General features: G+C 42.5%; 1 protein-coding gene and 1 long non-coding RNA gene across 4 annotated transcripts in view; one reads left to right on the top strand and one right to left on the bottom strand.

The window, feature by feature from the left end:
• The first annotated feature begins 457 nt into the window (after positions 1–457).
• kif26ba (kinesin family member 26Ba) overlaps positions 458–25,044 on the top strand; it is a 64,590-nt gene continuing 40,003 nt past the window's right edge. For all 3 annotated transcript variants that reach the window (XM_040201284.2, XM_078085086.1, XM_078085087.1), the window contains exons 1-3: positions 458–1,185; positions 2,456–2,842; positions 22,479–23,171. In XM_040201284.2, coding sequence (XP_040057218.2) covers positions 1,126–1,185; positions 2,456–2,842; positions 22,479–23,171 — 1,140 coding nt within the window. In that variant the 5' untranslated portion in view covers positions 458–1,125. The remainder of the gene's footprint in view (positions 1,186–2,455; positions 2,843–22,478; positions 23,172–25,044) is intronic.
• LOC144385301 (uncharacterized) overlaps positions 2,323–25,044 on the bottom strand; it is a 40,704-nt gene continuing 17,982 nt past the window's right edge. Inside the window, exon 3 of the long non-coding RNA XR_013451525.1 lies at positions 2,323–2,791. This is a non-coding gene — a long non-coding RNA (uncharacterized LOC144385301). The remainder of the gene's footprint in view (positions 2,792–25,044) is intronic.

Genomic DNA, 25,044 nt, shown 5'->3' with positions numbered 1-25,044 from the left:
CAAGTTCGTTGATTACCTTTTATAGTATGTAACGTACGATCTTCAACCGTCAATTATTTTTGCAGTTTCTTTCCACACACTCAGCAACACAACACGAATTAATCATTTGTCTTGGGTTGACCTGTAACATTGATTTAGTTATATTTCAAAAATAATTACTGCCAAAAATGATCCACTTGTGTCAGTTTATTTCCATTTCCCATTTTTTATGTTTCACCACGAGGTCACTAAAACCTCTACCCAGTTATTCCCTAAATGCAAAAAGACTTGAGTGCCTCAGTGTAGCTGGGCTGGAGGTGTCTCTTTCATATATTAGTTTCAGTTTCCACATTTCAAACAGGCAATAGTCTACCTGCCACTCAGCTAGAAACCTCTGGATGTGCATTAGCCTGCTGGTGATCAGGGGGCAGGGTGGCCCCGCCCCTCATCCAGATGCGCACCTCTGCCCTGTCTCCTCAGTCCACTTCTGACTTCAGCGGAGTGCGCAGCCACGTGAAGTCACCAGAAGGCTTCCGGGTAAGTGTGACATCGAGGATCGGACTCCCGTGGTCTCCCCCCAGCCTGGTCCAGCTCGATCCAATGAGTCGTGACTTTAATGGTAGCCCATGAGACGGAATTCGGCCCCGGGGTGGGGGCTGGAGGACGGGGTAGGGGAGGAGGAGGAGGAGGAGAGGGGGAGCTGGTGGATTTCGTTTTACCTGCATGGCCAACCAGCCTCAGATGCACAGCTGATGGAGGGAGGCAGGTCTGAGCGCGGTTCCAGTCCGGCGAGCTGTTGAGCCTCATCCAGCAGCACAGCAGCAGCCCGGCGGGGGGGGGGGGAGCGGTCCGCGTCCGCGTCCGAACCCGTGTGTGTGACTCCTCCGATCGTGTTTTCTAAAAGTGATTCGAGGGTTTTTCCTCCCGAGGCAACAGCAGTCCGGGATTTGTATGCGTGTTTCGTTGGCGACGGGGATGTAAGCGGGTTCCACGTGCATTCGGAAGAGGCGTGACAGCTGCAGCGGCTGCTGGTTAATTGATATCGATCCGTCGGTGTCTTTTTTTTTTTTTTTTTTTTGATGTGAAGCTGCACCAGAGGTGGTTTCTCCTCTCCTCCCTCCCTCCCTCCCTCCTCTCACCTCCAACATGACTTCCCTATCGGGGACCAAGGAGAGGTCCGTGAGCAGCCGGAGCAGAAAATATGGGGTAGGTTATTCATTCCAGTCGCCAAAGTGGTGGACACACCTCTGTTACCTCTGGGTAAACACACATACAAACTTATCTTCCATCCACGCACTTCACCTCACACTGCACACCCAGTTTAATAGGAAACTGTATTTTTGCTCACCTTTTCTCGTCTTCTTCAGGTTGATGTAAAAATAAAACAGTTGAAAAGACCATTCGGTTTTATCTTCATGCAAAGACTACTTTATGGAGATAAATCTCACACATCGCTTAATTATCACTAACTGAGAAGCAACCATTTGAATTCAACTCACACCTGTGTCCCTGTCTACCTCCTACGGCATAATTAGTGTTAATCTATAACATAGGGTAGGCTCACATTATACCCACCTCTTTATTTGGAGATAATTGAGCATTCCCACCTATCAGCCTACTCATTGCTTCTTTATTACAGCCCTTATGAGGGATAAAAGGAGCTACAGCACCCAACCTCTCCAGCCACCACCACATCAATGGGTCTGCGCTCTCTGGCTGCATTTACCCAGCCACAAAAGATTTCATTTTCAATTCCTTGTGGCTTATTTCATGTTCCAATGTGGCCGTTTGAGTAAGGAAAAATAAGACAGGTCTCCACACGGAATCTGACTTATTCCTCTTTAGATGGTTAAAGAATCATCCAATGTGCTGACACTTTAACTTAGCGTTGTAACACCGTCACAGTAAATGTTTAACATTGCTTTCATTGTGTTTTTATTTGTTCCCGTATCGAATGTAATTCCAAAATGTTAGTTTGGACTGTATATCTGACTGTGCGTGTGTTTTAATGGCATCATATGTCGTGATAAATCAATTTTTTGTGGACAAAATCAATTGCTTTGATTCTGTCTCATGTTTTTTAGATACTGTGTTATTTTAGTTTGTTAGCACTCACAAACAAATTATTTGTGAAATTCAACAAAACAGGAAGCCTACTGAATATAGCTTGGTAGATAATGTGAACCCACATCATTATTTTGCTCTACAGGCAAAATGCAAATTGCTTGACTTCTAATTTGCATGACACAACACACGTGCCCTTACCTCCTCCTCATTATTTAATACTAATCCCTGGACAACCTGTTGTGTGCACTGGGATGAGTGGGATTTTGCGCATGTTCACACAACATAGGCTTTATTTTAATGGAATTGCAAAACATACAGGTACTTCATCCATTGTTGATTATTATTAGTTAAACCTTTGCTTTTTCGTATGACAGGCCAAAAAGATTTCTCCTCTTATTTTTCTTTGCAGATGCCCGACACCTCTCCAACCAAAGCTGCCTCCTTTTTCCCGGACACATGGTACCGAAAGGCCTACGATGAAAACAGTCGCACGCGCCCCGCCCCAGAGGGTGCCGGCTCCATGCCGAGCTCCACTGGCACCCCGTCACCAGGCTCTGGGATCTCCTCACCGGGGTCTTTCTCCGGATCGCCAGGGACCATCTCTCCGGGGATTGGGACAGAGTCGCCTGGTTCTCTGGGCGGCTCCCCGGGTTTTGGGACAGGATCACCAGCCTCGGGCAGCGGAAGTTCCCCCGGCAGTGAAAGAGTGATTTGGTGTGAGAACTGCAACGCTAGACTGTCAGAGCTGAAAAGACAAGCATTGAAACTGCTCATCCCAGGACCTTACTCCAGCAAGGTACAAATCACATTGTCTTCTTGCCTGGGTATGAATTTGTGTTGGTGTTTATGTATGCGTGTGTGTGTTTGTGTGTGTGTGTGAGTCCTAGTGCGTATGTGTTTGCACTACCTATTCACTCATCCAGAGGTGAGTAGATATGTGCTCAGTAGCACAGCTTCCAAAAACAACTTGTCCCTTCATTAACTGTGGCATTTACACAGTGACACATATTAACTTGGTCGCTCATGAAAGACTGGGTCTCTAATCATTCCCTTGCTTGCTGCGTTGCTGTGTAGTCACAGTTATTGTTCTCGTAAATCATAAGGATGCTGTAATTTGTCCAACGCTCATTTGACCAGCTGTGGGGAAAAGCAGCGACTGAACAGCCTTTGGGATTCAAGATAATGATCTTACCTGAAGCTGTACATCACTTTCTGACACAGTGCCAAAAAGAAATGAATAGTTCTCCAGTTTACCTAATTGATCATTACACCAAAATCAAGGACCTTCCTTGTTCAATATAATTGTTCTCCTTTTGAGGGGATTAACATGGCAGACATGAATCCTTATAGATAGACTGCAGCCTTATTATTTACATATTCTTTGAGGTGATGTAATTTTTTCATTTGGGTACATTTTATTTGGATTCCATTAGTACCGTGATTTTTAACCAGCAAATCATACTTCACAGATGCAACTTGTGTATTTATTTTTGCGGCAGCCAACAATAGATGCTTCATGAAGGTTGTGCTGTGGTGTAAGATAGACGTTATCAATTAAAAATGTCAGATTTGGGGTTTTGACTTTGGTTTGGGTGATAGAAAACAAGTGGTTAGGCACTTCTAAAGCACAAAAAACAACATACCTCTTGCCAGGGCTTTTGAGCCGGCATAGCTTTTGCCTCCGGGTTCAATATACCTCTGCTGCAGTCGAATGGATGTGACTTAGAAATGCAGTAGGGTCACGCATCAGACTTTGAGTTAATTGGTAACAAATAAGTACGTATTATGCACCATGGTGCTAATAAAGTGCATCCAGCGAGTTGGAGTCAGATATATGGGCTATAGAGGGACAGAGAGACTCACAGTACAGCCATTAAAACAGAGACGGAGGTGGAAACAGTGGGTTCTTCTCATTAGCTCAACGACGTGACAGTTGGAATTTGATAGGAACAGTGGGGGTTAATGGCAACTGTTGGTGGGTAGACCACTAATTAAAATGCTATTGTGAGGTTAGGTTTAGTTCAGGCTCATTTAAGCATGTGGTTAACTGTATTGCAATGTAGGATAAGTACAGGCATACGAGTTACAGTCTTGTTATTGGAGCTGTGTGTCTTTGCAGATAATTTCTCTGCTTTGAACATCAGATGAGATGAGAGAGTGTTTGTTTAATAGCTGCAGACGTGGGAATTGGCTTAAATGTAACACTGACGGTAGTACACACAACTATGCAGACTAAAAACTGTTGTAGGGGAACACAAATATTTATCTTTGGCTCGAGGATTTTGACAATGAAAAACATTGCCTTGAGAGATTTAAACTCAAAAGTATGAATGAAAAATACACTGTAGTGAGTAACAGAGTTTGTGCGTGTAATACACTGTGAATGCAGCTAACTGGGTAGTTTCACTGTTAATTTCTATCTTCCGTGGTACTTTTTACATATAACTTTTAGCTGTGAAGGTCAATCCAACATTTAGAATATTATAGCCGCACTGTCCTGTTGAATTGCGGCTAACAGAATTTGGGTATTCAATATATTTTTTACTTTTTTAAAGCATAGTTTCTTCCTCCTACTACGACGGGAATGGACTGACCGACTCAGGTGTTTTGTGGCGGGGAAAAGGACTCCTGTCCTTGGTGAAGCATGTGACCTAATAATCCTTCTCCTCCGCCAAATGTGCCACAGCAGCGCTTCAGCTGAGTGTGTGTGTGTCTTCCTGTTGTGCTGTCCGCAAGAGGCCCCATGTTATTCCCTCAGGACACTGAGACATATGTGACCCCTCACAGCTAGAAGGAAAACACACATCCAGCAACCACACACACGCACAGAGCTCTGAACCATGTAGACCTGTCATGCTTTACCCATGCTAGCCACACACATACGCACACACACACACACACACACACACACAGAGCTGTTAATACTATGCTAATGATGACCTTCACCGGTCTTACCGTGAATATTTTGCTGTTTGGATGTCTGTAGCTCTGTGTGTGCGTTGCGCTTGTCAGGCATTTAGCTTGTTTGCGTGGCAGCGTGTTACAGTTTGCAAAATTAGTTCTCTGTGGATACAATGAGCAGAATAGATTTCCAGCTTTACTCTCAGAGATGCAGGCAAAATTCAGTCACATTTATATCCACAGGATCCCAAAGCACATCTGGCTACACAGCTGTATTCACTTAAGGCCCCTGTCCCCGGTCCACGGTTGTTTACAGCAACAGTGAATCAGGGGCGAGTAGAGTGTCTGTCTGTCTGTTCCACCCTTATATAGGCTACACTCCAAAATCCAAAATGGATGCAGGGGGTCAGGGTTTCGGTGCAGTTCAGCCGGGGAAAGTGGGCCACTCTGTAAGTACGTGTATATTTAAGTCTGTTTTCAATCAGCTGCAAGTCAAAATCGTGAATGTTTATAAAGAGGAACATCAACTGTTCCACTTAAGACATAAAAAGGAAACCAAAAGAGACATGTTTGTGAAAATAGTCACTCCCGGAGGACCTCTTTCTGGCAACTTGAGATTTATTGAAATTGCTTTAATCTTGGAGTTTTTATTATATATTTGCACTTTAAATGTTGATGTTACCAGACCCATTGATGTGTCTGCCAAAATGTATCTGTAGATTTAACAACTGCCAGCATCTTACATAGTACATATATTTTGGACTTCAATGCAGATTACTAAAGCCGGGATCACGGATCCAGTGCAGTTACACAGGAACCTAAACGCTTGTTGTTGTGTATGAAAAAGTGGTCTAACTTTAGTCCTTATTCCATTAAAGGGAAGAAGTCCATCCAGAAATAACATATCCTTACACAGTAACCAGCTTCCTTGTACAAGTGCAACAATGCAGTTGTATCATGCAAATACTGACAAATAGCTTGATGAGTATAGCTTTGAAACATTGTTTTATCTTATCTGAAAACATTAAATTACAGGCCATTTAGCTGACGCTTTCATCCAAAGTGACTTACATTGCATTTTTGACACATGTTTTTTTACATTTAGCTCAGGGAGCAATTAAGGGTTTGGTGTCTTCCTCGGGGACACCTCAACATGGGACATGGAGCAGCCAGGCTTCAAACTACCAACCCTGCAGTTCCCAGTGCGCCCTCTCTACTCCATGCACCACGTTTGCACCTAAGAAAACATACCAATGTTATTATATCGAAAATAGTGTTCCGGTTTTGGAGTTTTATGGTGAATAGAGGTGGATAACTGTTGTACGGTCTCTTAATCTGTGAGGTGTCATTTATCGTGCAAAAAATAAATTAATATCTTTGTAGGTCAGACAAAACCAGCAGGATGCCACTTTCTTTTGCATATTTACCAAAATGTCCTGTATTTTCCAAATATAACGAGTACCATTAATTGCTGATGCTGTGTAAATCCCCCCCGTATCCGTTCAGTTGCAAAATACCAAACTATTAACTTGTGTCTGACTAAGAAGCTGAGGTTGAGAGCGTCTGACCAATCTGCAGTTCCAAATTACTTTTACAAACAAATGGGGTTAAACTCCTGAGGATAAAATCTATTTAACTAATCCCCCTCACTTGGCAATTTTCACCCCAAAACAGTAATTAGTCTATAATTAGTCTACTTATCAAATCAAATGGTGGAGTGTTATTGCTCTGTAGTCTATCCTCAAAGGGATGTATTTCCACACACAGGTAGCTAGCTATCCTGTAATAACCAAATCCCATAACACGACAGAAGCAGGCCTCCAGTAACCACGGCAGCTGGTGTTGCCACGGCAGCGATATGTGACAGATGTGAGCTGCATACATATCTTCATCAGCGTTAATGGGTTCCTCTTAGCTGTGTGCACGTTGGTGAGAGGAAGAAAGAGGGTGAAAATATATGGAGTTTATGTGAATAACAGTGTGTGTTGGCGCGCGCGTGTGTATTTCTGGCAAGACGTAAGAGGGAATTTAGTGTATAGTTTGTGTGTATCTGTGCATGTGAAAAGAGAGCAAGAGAGCCATCAGGCCCTCCTGATGCCTTTCAGGTGTGAAAGGCATTACCATATAAAGAGGTGGCTTCATCAATAACAGCAAGCTGGTCTGAATGGATGTGTGTGTGTGTGTGTGTGTGTGTGTGTGTGTGTGTGTGTGTGTGTGTGATTGAGGGAAGGCATAGATGCTGACGCAGGCTGAATTTAAGATCTTCCCTCGGGGTTTTTGTCAATTTGGCTCAATCCCAAACGCACAAAGCATCTCAAGAGTGTTACATACTGTACCCTCTCTAGTTCAATTCGATACGCTTACTGATATTTATCAGAAACTCAATTATTACAACAATAGCACAAGATCTGTCTGTTTTTTAATAGTAAAGATTTAGTGCATAATGCAGATATTTGCAATTTAACTACAAAGGGGCATTTAATCATTGCTACATATATTGAGTGAACTATAATTGCACACAGCCCCTGTACAATCAAATGCAATAAGTTTAACACTTGTGATATATACAGGCTATTTGGGCTCCAAATGAGGCCAATTGGTCTCCTTCATGAGACAAGCCAGACAGTAATCTAACAGATGGACCTATACGAGTGTGGAAATAACATCTCCAAACAGCAAAGATCATTGATTAGCTGGTACTTCACATTTCTAATAGTGACATGTCTTCAAGGAAGATACAAATATTTATTGTTAAAAATGTATTGTTCACTGTTCAAACATGTGTTAAATTGTACTAAAGGAGAATAGAAAGCTGGAAAATAATTCCTGATCATGTGCATCTTAGGACCGTTTCCCATCCTCTCTCAAATAGATACTGTCAGTGCGATAATGTATAATGTCACGAAGCACACATTCTCCAGCAATAACCACAACAGCGACTTTCCCTCTACTCCTGTCAGCCACACAGTCTACTGTACCCAGTAGAGCCCCTTTGTGATGAGGTGAAACCAGCCAGAACATGCTGCTGAAGATTTTGCAGGAACAAATTTGCATCGACTGAGATCCCTGGGGAATATTCCCAGCCCTTTATGTCGTCTACACCTTGAAGAATATACACATGGAGACAAACGGGCCTCAACCCAGCATCACTTGTGGCCAGTATCATTGGCTGCTAGCTGACTCTCACGCCCCCCTTTTCTTACCTCCCTCCTGGCCTTGATGTCAGCACATCCTTCTCTTATTTAGCACGCCCGCAGATAATACCATGCAGAGACACACTAACACACAATTTCTCTCCCTGTTTCTTGACACTCACACATTTTATTCTAAATTTGGCTTTGCAGAAGGAAGAATGAGAAAAACAAAGATTTAAATTTAGTGGAGGAGAATAAGAAAGAAGAGGATGCCCGAGGAAGAAAAAGAAAATTAGTCGGAGAAAAGAGAGAAGACCGTTTTCCCTAATTGTGTTATCATTGTCTTTACAGTCACTGACCCAGAGCCGACACACTTAATTAGACTAACTACCTCAGCCAGTAGACCCAATGTGTGTAAGCTGCAAAGAGCCACAGAGGCTGCAAAACGCTTTGCCTGTTCCAAAAGACAACAGATTGAACTTGAGTTTGCCAATGTGAGTTCATTAGGAAATTTAACACAAAACCAAACATTATTAGATGCAGTAGACGGATCTGCAGAGTACCAAGTATTTCTACAATGAGTTCCATTATTAATTTGCTTTATTTTGACTCTTGAACTGAAGTCCCTGCTTATTGATGGATTTGAAAATGAATTAAAGGGATTTGGTTCCCAATTTAAATATGCATACAAGAGAAGGGACTTCTTTGTGGTCAGGTTGTCTTAGCTGTCTTTCTCTATCTTCCTATCGCCTTCCATTTTACACATCATCTGTCAAATATAGGAAAAAAAAAGAAATAATAAGAGATAAAATAATAAATACATGAACTGTTGTAGTCCACTCAAAGCAGTGACAACAAGGGGACCATTTTACATTTATTGAACCTCTTAAGATTTCACAGACAAAACAAACAGAACCTCAGCACACCAACAACACATTGCAATAACAAACAAATCGCACGCATGACTAAACACACCCAAACTAACACCAGATTCTCACAAAACAAGGCACATTACATGCATCCAGGCATCCTGAGGTTTATATAAAAGACACAAATGAACAAACGCACACGGATATGTAGGTGTGTGCGCTCAACCGAGAGGACGCTGCACTGCTGGATGTTAGAAAGAGTGGCGGCAGCACCTGCTGCCGTGAAGTCCATGGCTGCCATGGCAACTGCCTCTCCATCAACATAACAATACAGAGTTAAGTAGAGAACACTGTACAGGAGTTATGCACCTGTTTCCTCTATTTGACTCCAGCTGTTCATATGATACAAAGGTATCACAAGGCGATACAAAGTTTGAGATGTTATTCCGTAGTGACCATATTTTAATTTTTTTTTCTATATATTGGTCTATCTCTGCCTCTCTTATATCTCTGTATATTTATCCGTTTCACTTGTTTATTGTTCAGAAGTACAAAATGGGCAGTTCCTGTTCAGACACTATGTGTTTTCTTCTGTATTTTAAAACTTTTCGATTCCATCATCCAAGATGAGAAGTAAAAATGTCCCAGTAGACGCAGGTGGCAGCTCCAACACCCTGTGACACTGTGACGTCTCGCTCACTAAGCAGGTTATTTGAAGACCTGCTAACTACACTTTTAAAATTAGCCAAACTGCTGTCACGAGTTGATATATCACACAAAAACTCACTCACATGCGCCGTCACAGTTTATCACATTGTCAGCTATAACACATCTATCTTCAGCACATCACTAGGAAAATCTCATGACGGGGGTGGGTGGGTGTGACAGCGATGTGTAGCCTACGTGTGTGTGTGTGTGTGTGTGTGTGTGTGTGTGCGTGTATGCTTTCTATACATCTATATTTACTCTCTATTTGTGAAAACTATTTAAAGTATTCCACCATGAAAATAAGGGTGTTTGCAAAGCGTAAACTTTTTGTCTGGGCTTTATTTCTGCAAGGGACCTTTTTATGGCAACAGTAGAAAGATAAAGTTACAGTATGCAGGTTTGTATGTTGGGGTGACGGTGAATGTGAAAGTAGCAGCTCTAGCTAAACTAAAGAAGATTAATGTTGATCTGTAACTCTTTTATTATATCCGTATGAACAATGTGATTATGTAAACATGATTTCCAGTTTTTCTTTAATGCTGAATCTAAGATTAGAGCTCAGCTATTTTTGGTTTTGTAATGGAAGCTGGGAGGAGAGATTTGGATAAAGGAAATAGAAGGAAAGATAAACATGTGAGAAGCTGTGGCACAGTTTTGTATACAAAGGAGCAGTGGCCTCGGTCACACACTTCTCCTGTGTGTGTGTATTTAGACTGATACCTTTTAGGGTCAAAACTAGAGGCAGGGCTCTGCCACTCGGTCATTCATGTTTTACAAGTACTGTAATGGCATTCCTGGTTCTAAATACACAGCACTGGCGGGCTGCACAGTTGTGTGTGAGTGTGTGTGTGTGTACATTCCTAGCTTAACTATATAGGTTAAGAGGCTGTCTAATGCCAAAGATAGGTCGAGAAGAGAACTGTTTGTGTGTATGTTTGTGCTTGTGTGTGTGTATTTTAAGCAGCCCTGTGAAGCTATTCTACCAGAGCATGGTAAAGGGCAGGAGGTCAAACAAGAACAAGGATGACATTTAAGGTGCAGTTTCTAGTCAGACTCCATGGCAGACTTTACTATAAATGACTGTAGTATGTTTATGGAGTTAAAATTAGAAAGGTAGCTCATTTTCTTTAGCTTATCATTAATACAAAATGGCTGTGGTTTCCCATAAGACTAATGGCGCGCTTCCACCGAGCAGTGGCAACCGCAAACAACAACGGAGGACATACAGCCGATCCTGTTCTTGCCTCTCGATATGTGGCTGTTTGTCACAAGGAGACGACAATCTTTGTTTGAGCAAAGGCTACATGCTGCAAGTTTGTTACGTGTGTTGTCTTTCCCCTTGCGGCACGCGCAAATGACGACTTTCTTTCAACCAATCAACGTTCTGCAGTGAGTCCAGCTCCACCCTTTAGTACCAAACAACTGTGCCAGGTACCCCAACGGAAGGGTATCCAAAAAGTGGTACGGTACGGTTCGGATTTTTGGTACCATTCTCAACTTTTGGCAGTGGAGACACAAATAAAAGGGTACCGACCCGTACCGCACCGCTCGGTGGAAGCGCGCCATTACTGTATGCTTCTGCAAAGTAAACTGATGCTTAAAGGGACCCAAAACAATCTGTGATTGAGGGATTGCCTGCATACGTCTCCCAACATGGCGGCTAAATGGTAGTAATGGTAATAGTAGCTAATTGTGCCGACAGAGCAACAACAGAGTTCGCCTGGAGGGACAGTGGAGGGTGGGTAATATGCCTCCACAACAACGCTGGTGGTCAGGGCGCCGTTATCAGCGGTAACCGCCGTATGAGCGCAGTTTAGAGCGGCAATTAATAGCAAGTGGGTCACACACTTTGGGATCCACAAGCTGGAAATGTGTTGTCGGCCTGACTAACAACAAAGAGATGAGCAGATCGAATTACAACACAGAAGAGGAGTGTGACTTCACTGCTCAAGATGAACCACACTACATCCTTACAAAGCATTTAGTTGTTTCCTGCCTAATTAACGTCAGATATACAATCTTTCACACAAATCTTTACTATATCATTTGTTCTCATACCTTTTCCACTTCTCATCAAGCCTTCACTCCGTACTGGGTCATTGTTCTTTCCAGGTTATCGACAAGATGAAGGACGGTGAAAGCGGGAATGGAAGAAATAGTTAGGAAGTAGTGAAAATGGAGGTTCAAAGCAAAGACTACACAAAGGTGCAAGACAGAGATGGAAAAACATTGTGTGTGCGGGGGGGGGGGGGGGGGGATGTGTATGAAGAGAGAGACAGAGTGTGAGAGAGAGAGAGAGAATTAAATTGGCTGTTTTTTTCCCAGTCTATGCTTCAATCAGACACAGAGAATAGCCTCTAGCCGTTAAACTTTCCAATTACTTTGAGCAGATGGAGCCTGTGGGGCTCGATTGAGGGGGTTTGAAATGGTTGTTGTTTACTGTTATCTGCTATTGACCGTGTACCATTGTGACGTACAGTGTAAGAGAAGGACTCATACTAAAGCAGAACTCTAACTCTTTAATCTATAGAGCTTTTTATCTCCGCTAACACTTTATTCCTTCTCACTTATTCTCCTCTCTGGTATCTGACGTAACTAATATGTGACTTACTCCCGGATCAGCAGCACTCTAGCGGTTCAACGCAAGCCGGTCCTATGTCTATGTCCTTCCTCAAGGCTCGGAGCAAGACTCCTGAACCTCCACTGCTCCCTCTGAGAGGCTCAGCGGCCAACAGCGAAGCACTGTGGTCGCTATACGGATCTCTCGCGTATGAATGAGTTCCACTGTGGGATTATGAAGCCTGGAAAAGGGCATGCTCTGTTGGCCTTCATGGATATAGGACTGTTAAAAAAACAGTTTTGCTTGTAGAGGCTTTCAGGAGGATTCAAGCACACCCAGAGGAGGTATATATATATATATAAAACATACGCTTTATGTTAAAGCACATAAAAGCTCTTTGTACATGCATGGGGGAAGTACTGGACAGATTGGTTTAAAGTAATGGACACACATGGAATACATGGCTTGCTTATTTAAATATGTTTTTCAAAGTACAGTTCATGTTTTTTGTCAAAAACTCACATTGATTGTCAAAATCCTAGTTGTAATATATATGCAGGTAGTGCTAAAATTGTGCTTTCCGTTTTACATTTTAAGCAACTATATAAAAGATGATGAGGTGGTAGGGGAAAAGTCTACCAAATTTGAGTGATAATTAACAAATGCTTAACATTATAAACATTAAACCTGCTTCATATAAGCACGCTTGTATTTGAATGTATTATCCTCACAGAGCCACCAGCATGGCTATAGACTCCATTTCCATTTCAGTGAATTTTTTTCTTAGAATTTTCATTTATTGAAGAACCAAGAAATACATTTTGGACAAAGGAGAGGAGTGCGAGATGTACAAATGGTTTCTGGCGGAAATGGACCTGGGGATTTTTAATTCTATATTTTATACGTATGCTAATCACATTATCATTATATATATACTGTATATATACCTTTGTCTGATGCTGAGCCAGAAATAACCTGACTGGGTTTGTGTTTTTGAGGTTTTGCTGTGTAAACACATACTGCAAGTATGTTTAAATTGTTTCACTTTGTGCACACATGTATGCGTGTGCGTTGTCAGGCAGATCTTTACCTTCAGTTCCTCCGCAGTGAGCCTCACTAACCTTGAGATGGAAGGATAACTGAGGGAAGAACGGATGCGTGGTGAAAAAAGAGGAGGTGAAGAAGGGAGCAGGGGAGGAGTGAGGGAGTGTGTGTTCAGGGGCGGGATACGGCAAGATGGATTGCCCAACTCAATAGGCAATTTATCACTGTCACAGAGAGAGAGAGAGAGAGAGAGAGAGAGAGAGAGAATGGAAAGCTAGAAGATAGAAGAAGAAGTAGGTGGAGGACAAGAGGGGATAAACAGTTGCAAGAGAGAATCCCCCTGAATCATTCTCTGTATGTTCAATCAGATGCACTCTTACAACAGGTCACTTTCTGGAAAGGATTGACACAAATCAGGTGTCAAGGGTTGAATTTCACCATGGCTGCTCCAATGTAGCACACGGAGGAAAGCTAGTAAAGTGCCTGATCATAAACAGTTTTTTGGACAGGCCGCTACTAACACTACCCGAGGAATAGATCTGAGTCTCACTGGCAATAATTAGGAACAAGTATTTTTGCCTCAAACCCTGATATACATGGACAACCCGTCGACAGTGTACTGTAAACCTATTGGTGAAGGTGAATTGCCTTTCAGAGCCTATTTTGACACCCTATTTAGCCTATTTTTGTTTATACCTAGTTCAATTTGAGGTAACTGTCCCAATAAACAAAACATTATATTTAGACCTTTTGGTTCACCGTTGATAGATAGACACCCATTAGGCTAGCTAATTGGCAGCCAGCTAACACACTGAGGTAGATTGTTACTACATTCTACCTTAATTTACAGTTCATGTCTGACACAAATGTTGGACTAATTTAAAAACAGACAGCAGAGTTTATATGCACTTATTTACAGTCAGGCACCACCATGGATAGCCAGATCATTTAAAAAGATTCCCTGGCATAGAACTTCCACATAAAAAAAACAAGCATTCATTTTAAACAACTATTTCATTTATAGCCGATGGCCAGCTAATAAAAACCAGGCTCCCTTCCAGCCAGCCAGCTCATTTACAGCATTGCAGGGGCCTGCTGTGTAGACTTTGCACTGCACAAGCTTGGGCAAGATTCATAGCTCAGGCTGTTAATGGGAGGGCAGCATTTTCCATACATAGTGTGTATACACACTCAATTAGTGTGCACAAAGCATAAACGAGGGAGAGAGAGAGCGAGAGAGAGGGGAAGAGAGAGAGACTTTGTTTACTGAACCGTCCATAGCATTTTTCTATTGTTTTGTAACCTCTTTAAAAGGGTTTAACGTCCCACTACACACTTATCATCATCATGCAATGCCCCTTCTCTATATGTGCATGTGCATGTGCTTTCAGAGGCAAGTTCACAGAGCAGAATATTTGATGAACACTTAACCCAAGATATTCTATGGCGACATTCAGACAGCCAATTAATTGTGGTTGTCAATCTCATACAGTGGCTGCATGAATGTAGCCTCTGGCAGGCTGCAGGCCGCAGTACGACACAAACTGTCTGGTCTGAGGAAGAGCTTCAAAGACGCTGTGAAGTCTCCTTAAAAAAACAACTCCACAACGATCCTGCTTCACGAGGAGTTCCTTGCCCACAGCCATTCAAAGACTTGACATTTCAAAGAGTACTATGATGATTTATCAAGATCATCAAAGCATGTGAAGCCACTGTCGTCCTCGGAGTGATCCAACCAACTGAGAGACACATTCTCACGCCGAACTCGTCAAGTACAGACGCACTTTGACACTAAGTACCCCTCTAGCTTTAGTTTTCGACGCGACACGGGTGGTTTGTCAGTTTTCTGTCTTATTTGTAACATGCATTGTGACTTTTTAAAATAAACTTGAGTCTTCACAAGAACTTAGATTTAGGCAACATAACCACATAATTAGGTCTGAGATAAGAGCATCAAATTCTACTTAACTGACTGATGACTCGTGTGTAGTAACTGAAACGAGTCACATTGCTTGCGGCTCACGTGAGTTACAAGACTAATGACACTGAGGACTCACGGGACCAACAACCAACGGGACAAAATGTCGGCATTTATTTTCAGTTTTGAAAAGGGACTGAAATGATGGTGCAAAAGAACCATTACAAAAAAACTATTTCTTCGCAATAAAGAGGCGAAGCAAAGAAATGTGTTTCATGGTGCTCAATAAAGCTTTTTGTCCATTTTGTAATTGATTGGATATTTATTACAGTGGTTTATGGACGCTGCTACAATACTGCACAATTACCTGCCATGCCAGTTTGACTGAGGCTGTAAATTGGCAAGAGCATTTGGAAAGAGAATATCAGAGGGTGATCAATGTGAGCTATTGCACAAAAACCTCTGGGGTGTTATCACATCTGACATTTGTATTATTACTGACTGATAGTGTGAGGCCTCACCATAGCATTATACAGTGCACACATGCTGCGCCCTTATACAAATATGAGCACGCACAAACCCACTTTAAATCTCCAGCGAGGCAGAATGCAGCAGGTCATTTACATCCTCTATTGCTAGTTAGCTGTGTATGCCAAATAATTTCTGCAGTGCTATGGCAACCCAAACATTCTAATCGGTTTTGCTCTGTTATTAATATAGCGTGTCAACATCACAAGGGTCTGTGTGCATGTATGTAGATGAGTGTGTGTGTATGCTCTGAATGCAAAGGCGACTTCATGTATGTGTGCAAGCGTGTGTGTATGTGCCTGCAGGTTACTAATGTGTGTGAAACATTGTGGGTGTATCATGTGTGGAGGAATGAAGGAATGACCAATTAAAAAGGTGATTAAAAGGAGACATAATTCAAGGGGAGAGGGTGGGATGCAGGTAATAAATGAGCAAGAGACAGAAGGAAAGCAAGAAGCAGGGAAACCGTTGGAGTTTGAAAACACAGGTAAACAAAGATTTTAAAAGCTTCTATTTGCCACATTTCTACAGACAGTAGCAGTAGCAGCGAGGAAAAATTGTTCAGAATAATTATGAAAAGGGGCGTGGCTCATTTTAGGGGCAATTGATAAACCATAGAAACTTACACTGAGAGCAATGATGCTTCCCACAAGAACCTTTGGTGTCCCTCACTCGTCACTACATAGAGGACTGTATGGTGAGTTTACCATTTTGTTGTTCTGTCTGAATAGTGAGTCAAACATCCCGTAGACAAAGTATCCCACAAGGCATCGAGAAAAGTAGTGTCCGACAATGGTCACCAATCACACGTTGTACACCATCATGCATTGAGCTGAAGGGCACGAGGAAAGAGATTAGTTGTTGCGCAGAAATAATATGTTCAATATAGACAGAGTAGCATATCACAACAGTTAACAGTAAGCATTCATGACCAAAATGCATGTCGCCATTGATTATAGATTGTCCACCCAACAATGTTGATCTGGTATGGTTTAATTGCACAACAGCATTGTCGTGAATAACGGCACAGAGATAACAAGCGAGGTCGCAGTTTTTCATTTTGCTGATGAGCACACTATTTAAGCTTCTATATGGTCCGCTACATAAACCTAGAGTAGTGAATGAGTAAATCATTTCAGACGGGTTTGGCCATGGCACAGGAATCTTTTAACCTGTTTGTTATAGGCCTTTTTCAGAAAAGCAAAGGTGACATTAATAACAATATTGAAGGCTCAGTTCATTAATATAATTGAATACATTTGTGCCTTTACTATTATAACAAGCCATAGTGTCTACTGTGAAAACGGTACACTGGCATTAACAAAAACAGAAATATTCACATTTTTATTTTTAATTAAAGAAAATGGTTAAAATAGGTGATTTGCATATGAAATTGCAACTGAGCATGTGCCCTACTGGTGGTTGTTAGTAAATCAAAGCTAGCGTGTGAATTATGTGTCCCATGCTGAAGACAGTTGGACTGTGAGAGCCGCAGTAAATATCTATTACCTGGATATGGTCCATTTATAAACTAGATGCTTTTTCACTTTCACAAGATATAAAAGTAGCCAGACTCTAAAGTGTATTGGGCAGGTTCTTAGATGAAAGCCCGTTCGTGGATCTTTTGTCATTCCAGAAATTTGAACCTCTTGTCTCCGCATGTGTGATGTTTGGAGCCGACAGAATCCCATTTGGTCCAGTATATTGCATAGTTTAAAGTGGAAGCTGGACGTAAGTGTACGGCGAGCACCTAATATGTGCTGAGAGTGACACAGAAACACCTAAAGAGAGAGACAGTGACAGACAGAGTGTGTGTTGGGAGAGATACTGAGAGAGACCTGCGAATGACCTCTGTCAGTGTAACATTTGTCCTATATGTGTGCACAGCCAGATGGTTGTTGTGTGTGTGATGTAATTTATTTGACCTCGCTCCTGCACAGACATCAGACTCAATCATTCTCACACAGACACACACGCAGCCACACACACACACACACCCATCATCATCGCACACTATCATTCTCCATCATGAGACCAACGCGTATGATCATGAGCCACCAACACACTTGTAATTTATAGTATTTCTGTGACAGTCTCTTTTGGTTGGGTTCCATTTTTCATTCTCCAGGCGTTTTGTTTTCACTCCGTCACACTACTGCCTTCTACTGTGTGTGTGTGTGTGTGTCCTCTTAGAGTAGGTGCACGAGACCGTCTGCATCTCTTCTGCATGAATTCACTGATCCTAGACCTACCGAGTGTGTGTGTGTGTGTGTGTGTGTGTGTGTGTGTTGTTCACTAAAGAGTGTTTACAGGAGCGAATAGTTGTGAAATGAATAAGATGAGTGGAGGTAAATGAGTTAGGGGGAAGGATGAAAGGTTTACTTAGGAAGGATTAACCACAAACTGATTAACACATACACATCCACACTCACATTTTCTGAACCAGTGTTCTTCTGGCTTTTAACTAAGAACACGAGCCGCCTCTTCTCTCTGCTGTATTGGAAAATTAGAATCGTCCTCTTTCCTTTCTCACTGATCTGCCTTCTTCTTCTTTCATTTTCATAAATGTATGAAACGTGAATAACATTAGGGAATGACAACAGTTTAAAGATAACAAAGTAGGTTGCAGTCATACAGAAATTGTCAGTGGTGGAGTGTGTGTTTGCCTATCTACATGTATTTGTGTGTGTGTGTGTGTGTGTGTTAGAGGAATGTGTCTCATCGTGCTCCCTGAACCCTTAGTCTTCAGTGTGCTAACACACATGCACGCTCACACACAAAAACAACAGTAATGGACAAAGGAAGCAATCTTTTCCTGTCATATCACAGTAATAGCATCCTTCTGTCCCAGCTCACTGAGAGATGCTGAGGTCACTGTGCAGTGCGCTCGGGTGTCGTCTTGTCTCTCTGCCTTCTCTGTCACTCATTCCATCCCTGTACAACAGGCTTCAGGCTGAAGTTTTTCTATCCCTGTAGGAGCAAAATGATTCTCTCTCTCTCCCTCTCTCACATGCACACACACGCACACATGCACACACACACATACACACACTGTCTGTGGTGCTGAGACCGGTTGAGTCACTCACAGAATACTGATGAACTCAGAGGTGAAGAGACGTCTGGAAGTGACAGTTAGACGTGATGAAAGTGGAGGAAATATAAAGGTTCACAATCTCATTAAACGGTGCAAAAATACTGATATGGCTGCGTAAATCTGTACGGTAAAATGTAAGACTTGGAAAATAAGATCGCTTAGATTTAAAAAATTAAACCTCTTCTGTATTTGTGTGGGCGTGTGTTTGTTTGTGTGTGCTTTGACCAGGTTAATGTAAACAAACTCAACACTACTGTTCTACTGAAAGGTGAGCTAGAAATAGAACCATGACGCATTAGAGGGAAGAGGAATACAGAAATAGGGTCAAAAGGAGGGCAAAGACGGTGTGTGTGTGTGTGTGTGTGTGTATATTTACCCTTTCCCAGTATCTCTTCCTGCACACTCCACTCCGTCTCTTTCTTCTTCAAAACGTGTTCAAAGCACGGCTCTCCTTTTTCTCTTCATTTCTGTCAGCCAGCTTGGCTGCTCCCCAAATCTCAGCTAATTTTGAAACAACAAGCCCCTCATCTCTAGGACCGTACACCGTGTCCCTCTAATTGCTCCTTGGTAGCCTGCCTGCCGGGTGCGTGTGGTTAAGTATGTATGACAGGGAGGTACAGAGGGGAGGAAAGAAGCCAGGAGAGATTAAATGTTCCGTTTGCAATTATTTCCAAAATGTGCATCCAAACTGTGTCACGTGCTACATAAACTTTACTTAACTGATGAAAGTCACTTACACTAGCTTGTACTGGATTCTTGAAATCATCCATAAAATACTCTTTCTCCACCACAATGCACTTGTTTCCTGTGCGTTCAAGCCGGGTTCCATTTTGTTACCATGATACAAATGAGCTTACTGGATCCCTTTGAGTCTTCCCACATAGGCATGTCGAGGTTACAACTCAAGTGCATTGAAGTGCACATATTGCGACGCTTGTCTCACTTATTTTCGTGGGAAAGGATCGCTCTGATTCCAATGGCCAAGTGGCCAGTGATATTTGACGTGACATAATACACTTTTAGTGCGGCTACAAAAAAAAGTTCCCTGCAAGAGCGATTGTCTGCCATCAACATTAAAGCTTTTAGTGTGCGCCTCACAAATAAAGACAAATGGACTCTTTCCACAGGGAACATTTCAGTCGCACAGGAAGAATCCTTTTAGAGCTGCTGCAAAGTGTTTCGCTGCCATTATCACCGGCATCATCATTACGGCTCACTCCCTTACTGTGAATAGAAAATGTGTCATGACCCCTTGGCTAAGCACAATTGTTGAACAGTGAAAAAGGGACTCAATGCATTAATAAATTAACAACTGCATTGGAAATCTGCCTCTACCTCAGCTCTCTTCTGTCATGCGTGTCACTCTGCAAAATGTGTGTGTCTGTGTGACACACAGACACATTGGTAGCTTATGTTACGTAGCCCCAAAGAGTGTGTGTGTGTGTGTGTGTGTGTGTGTGTTGTGTCTCATTACAGCCAACAAAATGTGCATTTGTACACTTGCCTGCTTCGTGTGTACAGTATCAGTTTAAAAAACACACTATTCGTTATGCCTGAGTAACAAGGAAGGCTTTATCTACTGCTGCGCCCCCCCCCCCCCCACACCTCCACACACACACACACACACACACACACACACACACACACACACACACACACACACACACACACACACACCACTCCATTGGTCCCAAGTTCAGAGCTCCTGCCTTAACTTGTGTGTGTTTGTGTGTGTGTGTGCATCTTGTGGTATTTTGGTTTGTTGACATAGCCTAGCAGGCAGCCTTCTCATTGAGAGGCTTTACTCCTAAATGAAATATTGCCTTGTGTGGACAGGTACAGACGGTGTATTGATTGAGGAAAGCTAAGGCTTGTTATTGATAGAGGCTTATTTGTGTGTGGCAGACACATATTATACTCACTCTTTTCCCCTTGCTAAGAGGCTCTCATTGCATTATAAGCATTTGGGCCACCGAGGAGGCTGACCACAGCCTCCAGATCCAGATCTACAGATAGGCTTCTGGGATCTGAATGTTCCTGTGAAATGGCCGAGAAGAGAGAGTTATATGAAACAAGAGAGCTGCTTGTTCATTCACTCATACCCAAATGCCCCTTGGTTTTTTCTTCCCTCTCAATCATCTGTCTCTCTAACATAATGTCAGATTATCTAAATCTACTGGGAGATAACCCATGTCTATCACACACCTATTGATCGAACGGGTGGCAAGACACGGTCCATCTCCATAGCTCATGTATTGATTAAGCTTCATTAAAACAAAGAGTTTCTTCCCATCAATTGGATTAATACTCTTTCCTGGCCCTGTGCCAAACAACTGTTCTGTATCCACTGTTCTACTACGGATGGACATGTGTACTTGGTGATGGTTTCCAGCCTACTACATCATACTGCCAACGGTCTTCTTTTTGTTGTTTAACTCATCAAATTGAAAATAGTAGGCGGCAGCCAACATAGATAACCTGTCTTAGTGTTGCGGAAGAGCTGCTTGAAAGCAGAAAGATAATTACAGTTATCAAGTGAGTTGCCTCCATCTCCCACAGATGTTTTGATGAAGTACAGAGGTCCTGAGAATATGTTAAAGCAACACCTACACTGACAATTAGCCCACAACGTCATTTGTATTCCACTATGAGCGTCAAAGGCCCCGAGTTAATCCAGATACGGAACAACGGTTTCTTTTTAACGACCTTTAAGCAAATAAAGTGTTTAATGCCTTGTGGAAAAAACTGAAAATATTTTCTGTGGGGTCAAATGAGCTTTAGACGCAGATGTGTTTCAGGGTGTGTTTGTGTGTTTTGCTTGTTAACTTTGATATTTAGACCAGACAGACGGGGCTGGAGATTTAGAGCAGCTTTGCTCCGTGTGAGAGGCTTCAATTAGTCTGGAAAAACACAGACCCACGTACACACATAACACATACCTGTCCAAGCACCCGCATTCATGCGTACGGAAAGAAAAAAAAACAATTGGAAAAAATTCCAAACAGAGACACACACACACACGCGCATACACACAACTTCACCAGCCAAACACTGACTGAGACAAAACACAGTGGACCAAGGAGAGCAAAGAGAGAGACAATTATACAACGTATTTCTTTTTGTAATTCATTTTTTATGTTTCAATATTTTTAATGTATTTATTTAATGAAAAGATGTGGTGCGTGTCACACTTCTAAAATCATTTAAAGTACTCCCTTGACCATGGATATTTTTCTATTCACGTCTAGCAGCCTTTACACACCAGAAAAGGTGCATTTAACATTTGGCCATAAAATGATGGTAAACCAATTCATGGATTAATCTTGTATTTTTACAAAAATGACCACTGTTTTATATTTTCTGTATTAATTGCCAAAGATGTTTTATAGATGATTGATCAGTAATCCCACACAACATCAGGCCTGAGGAAAGAAGGGAGAGGAATTGTGTGCGTGTGCGTTTCTATGTGTGCACTTGTTTTTGTATGTCCTTTATGTGTGTGCCCTGTGTGTGTGTCTCTCTCTCTACACATCTTCCCCCAGGCTTGAATTTTCTATAAATATTCATCGTCATGATTTGTTCAACATGCCGATCATTTCTTCTCCTCTCCTCTCGATTTTACTCTCATTCAATCCTCCAGACATCAGTCTAAATCTTTCTGCTTCTCTCCTTTCAGGATCCCTCCTTCTCTCTCCTCCTTCACGATAAGCTTCAGGTGCCCAACAGTTCCTGGCGGGCGTGGAACGAGCGCGACAGTCGCTGTGACGTCTGCGCCACCCACCTCACGCAGCTCAAACAGGAAGCCGTGCGATTGGTCCTTACTCTCGACCAGTGGGATTTGTCTCCCCCGTCTTCGCCTCCATCCCACATTGAACGGTATGGATCTCAAGGACCTCCGGGTCCTATGGGAGCATCTGGAGTACCAGGAGGTCCTGGTTCACGGGAGTGGATCCCTGCTTTTCTTCCTTCCTCCTCCTCTTCAGCTGTTGCACACTCGTCCTCCCAGTCCCCTTCCCCGAGTCCCAGCCAGACCCCAACGCCCAGCCCGAGCCACGGGCCATCCAACCCCGGCCATGGGAGTCCCTCGGTTGGACAAACGTCCAACTGTGCTACCACAAACCCACCACCTCATGGCCCTGGGCACAGATCGGGGTCCAAGCCCAGTTCTCTGGGGCTTGGAGGTGGGGTGGACAGAAGGAACGGGTCCCCCGGTCCGGGAAAAGCTGTTGCCCAGCCAGTCACTGGAGTAAACAGCCATGGCAATAATAGTGGTAATAACGGAAGTGGAGCAGTACTGAGTACAACAGCTCTGCAGGCTCATCAGCACCTGAACCGATCTAATGGAGGAGTTACACTCTACCCGTACCAGGTAAGCTACCTGTAGAGGTGTGTGTGTGTGTGGGGTAAATGCTCTAACTGAAAATATTTCCTTTGTAGCTTAAAACCTGAATTTCATTAAGTCTCTTAAAGTTTGTTTTCCCCCAAACAAGCTCCCCGTCAGGACAGAGTAATTAACTTAGAATTCTTGGATTCGATAACTATCTGGTATCGAGGGGGGAGCTATATATGTCCTATGCAAAAAGGTAGGACGTAAGGTATTGAGTTAAGTGGCGCACTAGTGAGTCGAATTGAAAACGGAGATAAAACAAGAGTGTTCTGGAGATAACAGGAAGAAGGATGATGAGTAGAGAGGAAGATGGCAGGAGGGAGAAAAGCCTCAGGTGATGTGTGGTCTCGAGGTGTATGGAGGGAGGCAGGAGAGCTGAGATGGCGAGGGAGATCCAGAGGTGTGAGAGCGTGTGTGTGTGTGTGTGTGTGTGTGTGTGCGTTAACATGTGTGCATGAACATGCTCTACCGATGTAATAATTCATACAGTGATAATTAGAACTCCAGGGACTCTGTGTCACACACCCCCAGCACCCCTTCACTCTCTCACTCTCATTCACTCTGCACAACGTATTCCTTATGCCTCTTTCTTTCTCTATTTCTACTGCCGTCTTTCTCACACCTCACCCCCTCCATACTGTTTCTCTATCCCACTTATTATTTTTATTCAGTGCAGGACTTGAGTCAGATGCAGAGATATGGAGACGTACTGTAGGTGGAAATTACTTTGCACAATTTTTTGAATGGTTTCGTTAGCTTTTCCTAGTGGTCAGGAATAAATTAAGCAGAAAATCTCTTATGTATTCTTATCTTTTGTAGCACTGACAGTAGTACAGATAAGGTCACATGGTTTAGATGCCTTAATAAAGTTAGATTAAAAAAAGTTTTACTCAGCATGCATTTGTTTTGTGGTGTGTACAAAACAACAACATACAGTATGTTTTAGAATCTATTAGAAGGTGAGTCTGTTTTTCCTGTGTTAATACAACTTGTGTGCAAGGATCTGTGTGACTAAGATTGTGGTCAAATTTAGAAAAAGACACAGGACCTAATTTGGGCCTGAGTGTGTTCGTACATTTAGTCCTGTACTCATATTTCAGTGTTCTGTATCTGAGTTAGTAGCTGTGTTGGGAGGTTTAAAAGGTTTGTTTTTTCTATGACTTGGACAGTAATGGTGTTTCACCAGGAAAGAAGAAACTGAGGACGAATATAAATCACCCCTGTTTAGACTCACCCATGAGAGAGGAAGAGAAGGGGGAGGAGCTAAATAGATAAATGATAAAACAATGGTTATGGAAGCAGAGACACACATAGAAAGGATGGAGATAAGTTTAGAGAGATGTGTTTAGAATAAGAGAGACTAAGAATAAGATGCCTTTTAAGACATGACCGGCAAACCGCTACACTGCATTTCCTTTTTCTTGTTGTACAGCACAACACATGTTGGAGCCTCGGTGGAGCTTTCAGAAGGGTTTCTAATGGCAGACAACCAATCCCTCCCAACATATTCACACTCTTCAGCAAAGCAAAAGAGAAAACAAACGTGAAAGTACTGGAGGGGAAATTAGTCAAATTTAAGTTCAAACTCTGCCTCCAGAATTAGGTTTATTTTTTGAGGAAAATGTGGTCTTAATCTTCAGAATTACTAACAACAGCAACACTGGTATGGTCTTATTTATTGTGATCAAAAGTCACAAGAGAGCACAAAGAGGGAAGGATGGAGAGGTAAGAAGAGAGAAGCAACCTGCCGGCCCGTGTAGCTGACATTAAGATCTCGCTGTGTCAGCAATATAAGAGGTGACAACCTCCACATTTTATATTTATTAGGATTTTTCTTTTCGGTCAAACAAATGGA

Source organism: Gasterosteus aculeatus, chromosome 12, assembly GCF_964276395.1.
Source record: "Gasterosteus aculeatus chromosome 12, fGasAcu3.hap1.1, whole genome shotgun sequence".
In the NCBI taxonomy this organism is placed as follows: domain Eukaryota; kingdom Metazoa; phylum Chordata; class Actinopteri; order Perciformes; family Gasterosteidae; genus Gasterosteus; species Gasterosteus aculeatus.
The sequence above is the reverse complement of the archived record's forward strand: the minus strand, read 5'-3'. Positions and strand labels throughout refer to the sequence as shown.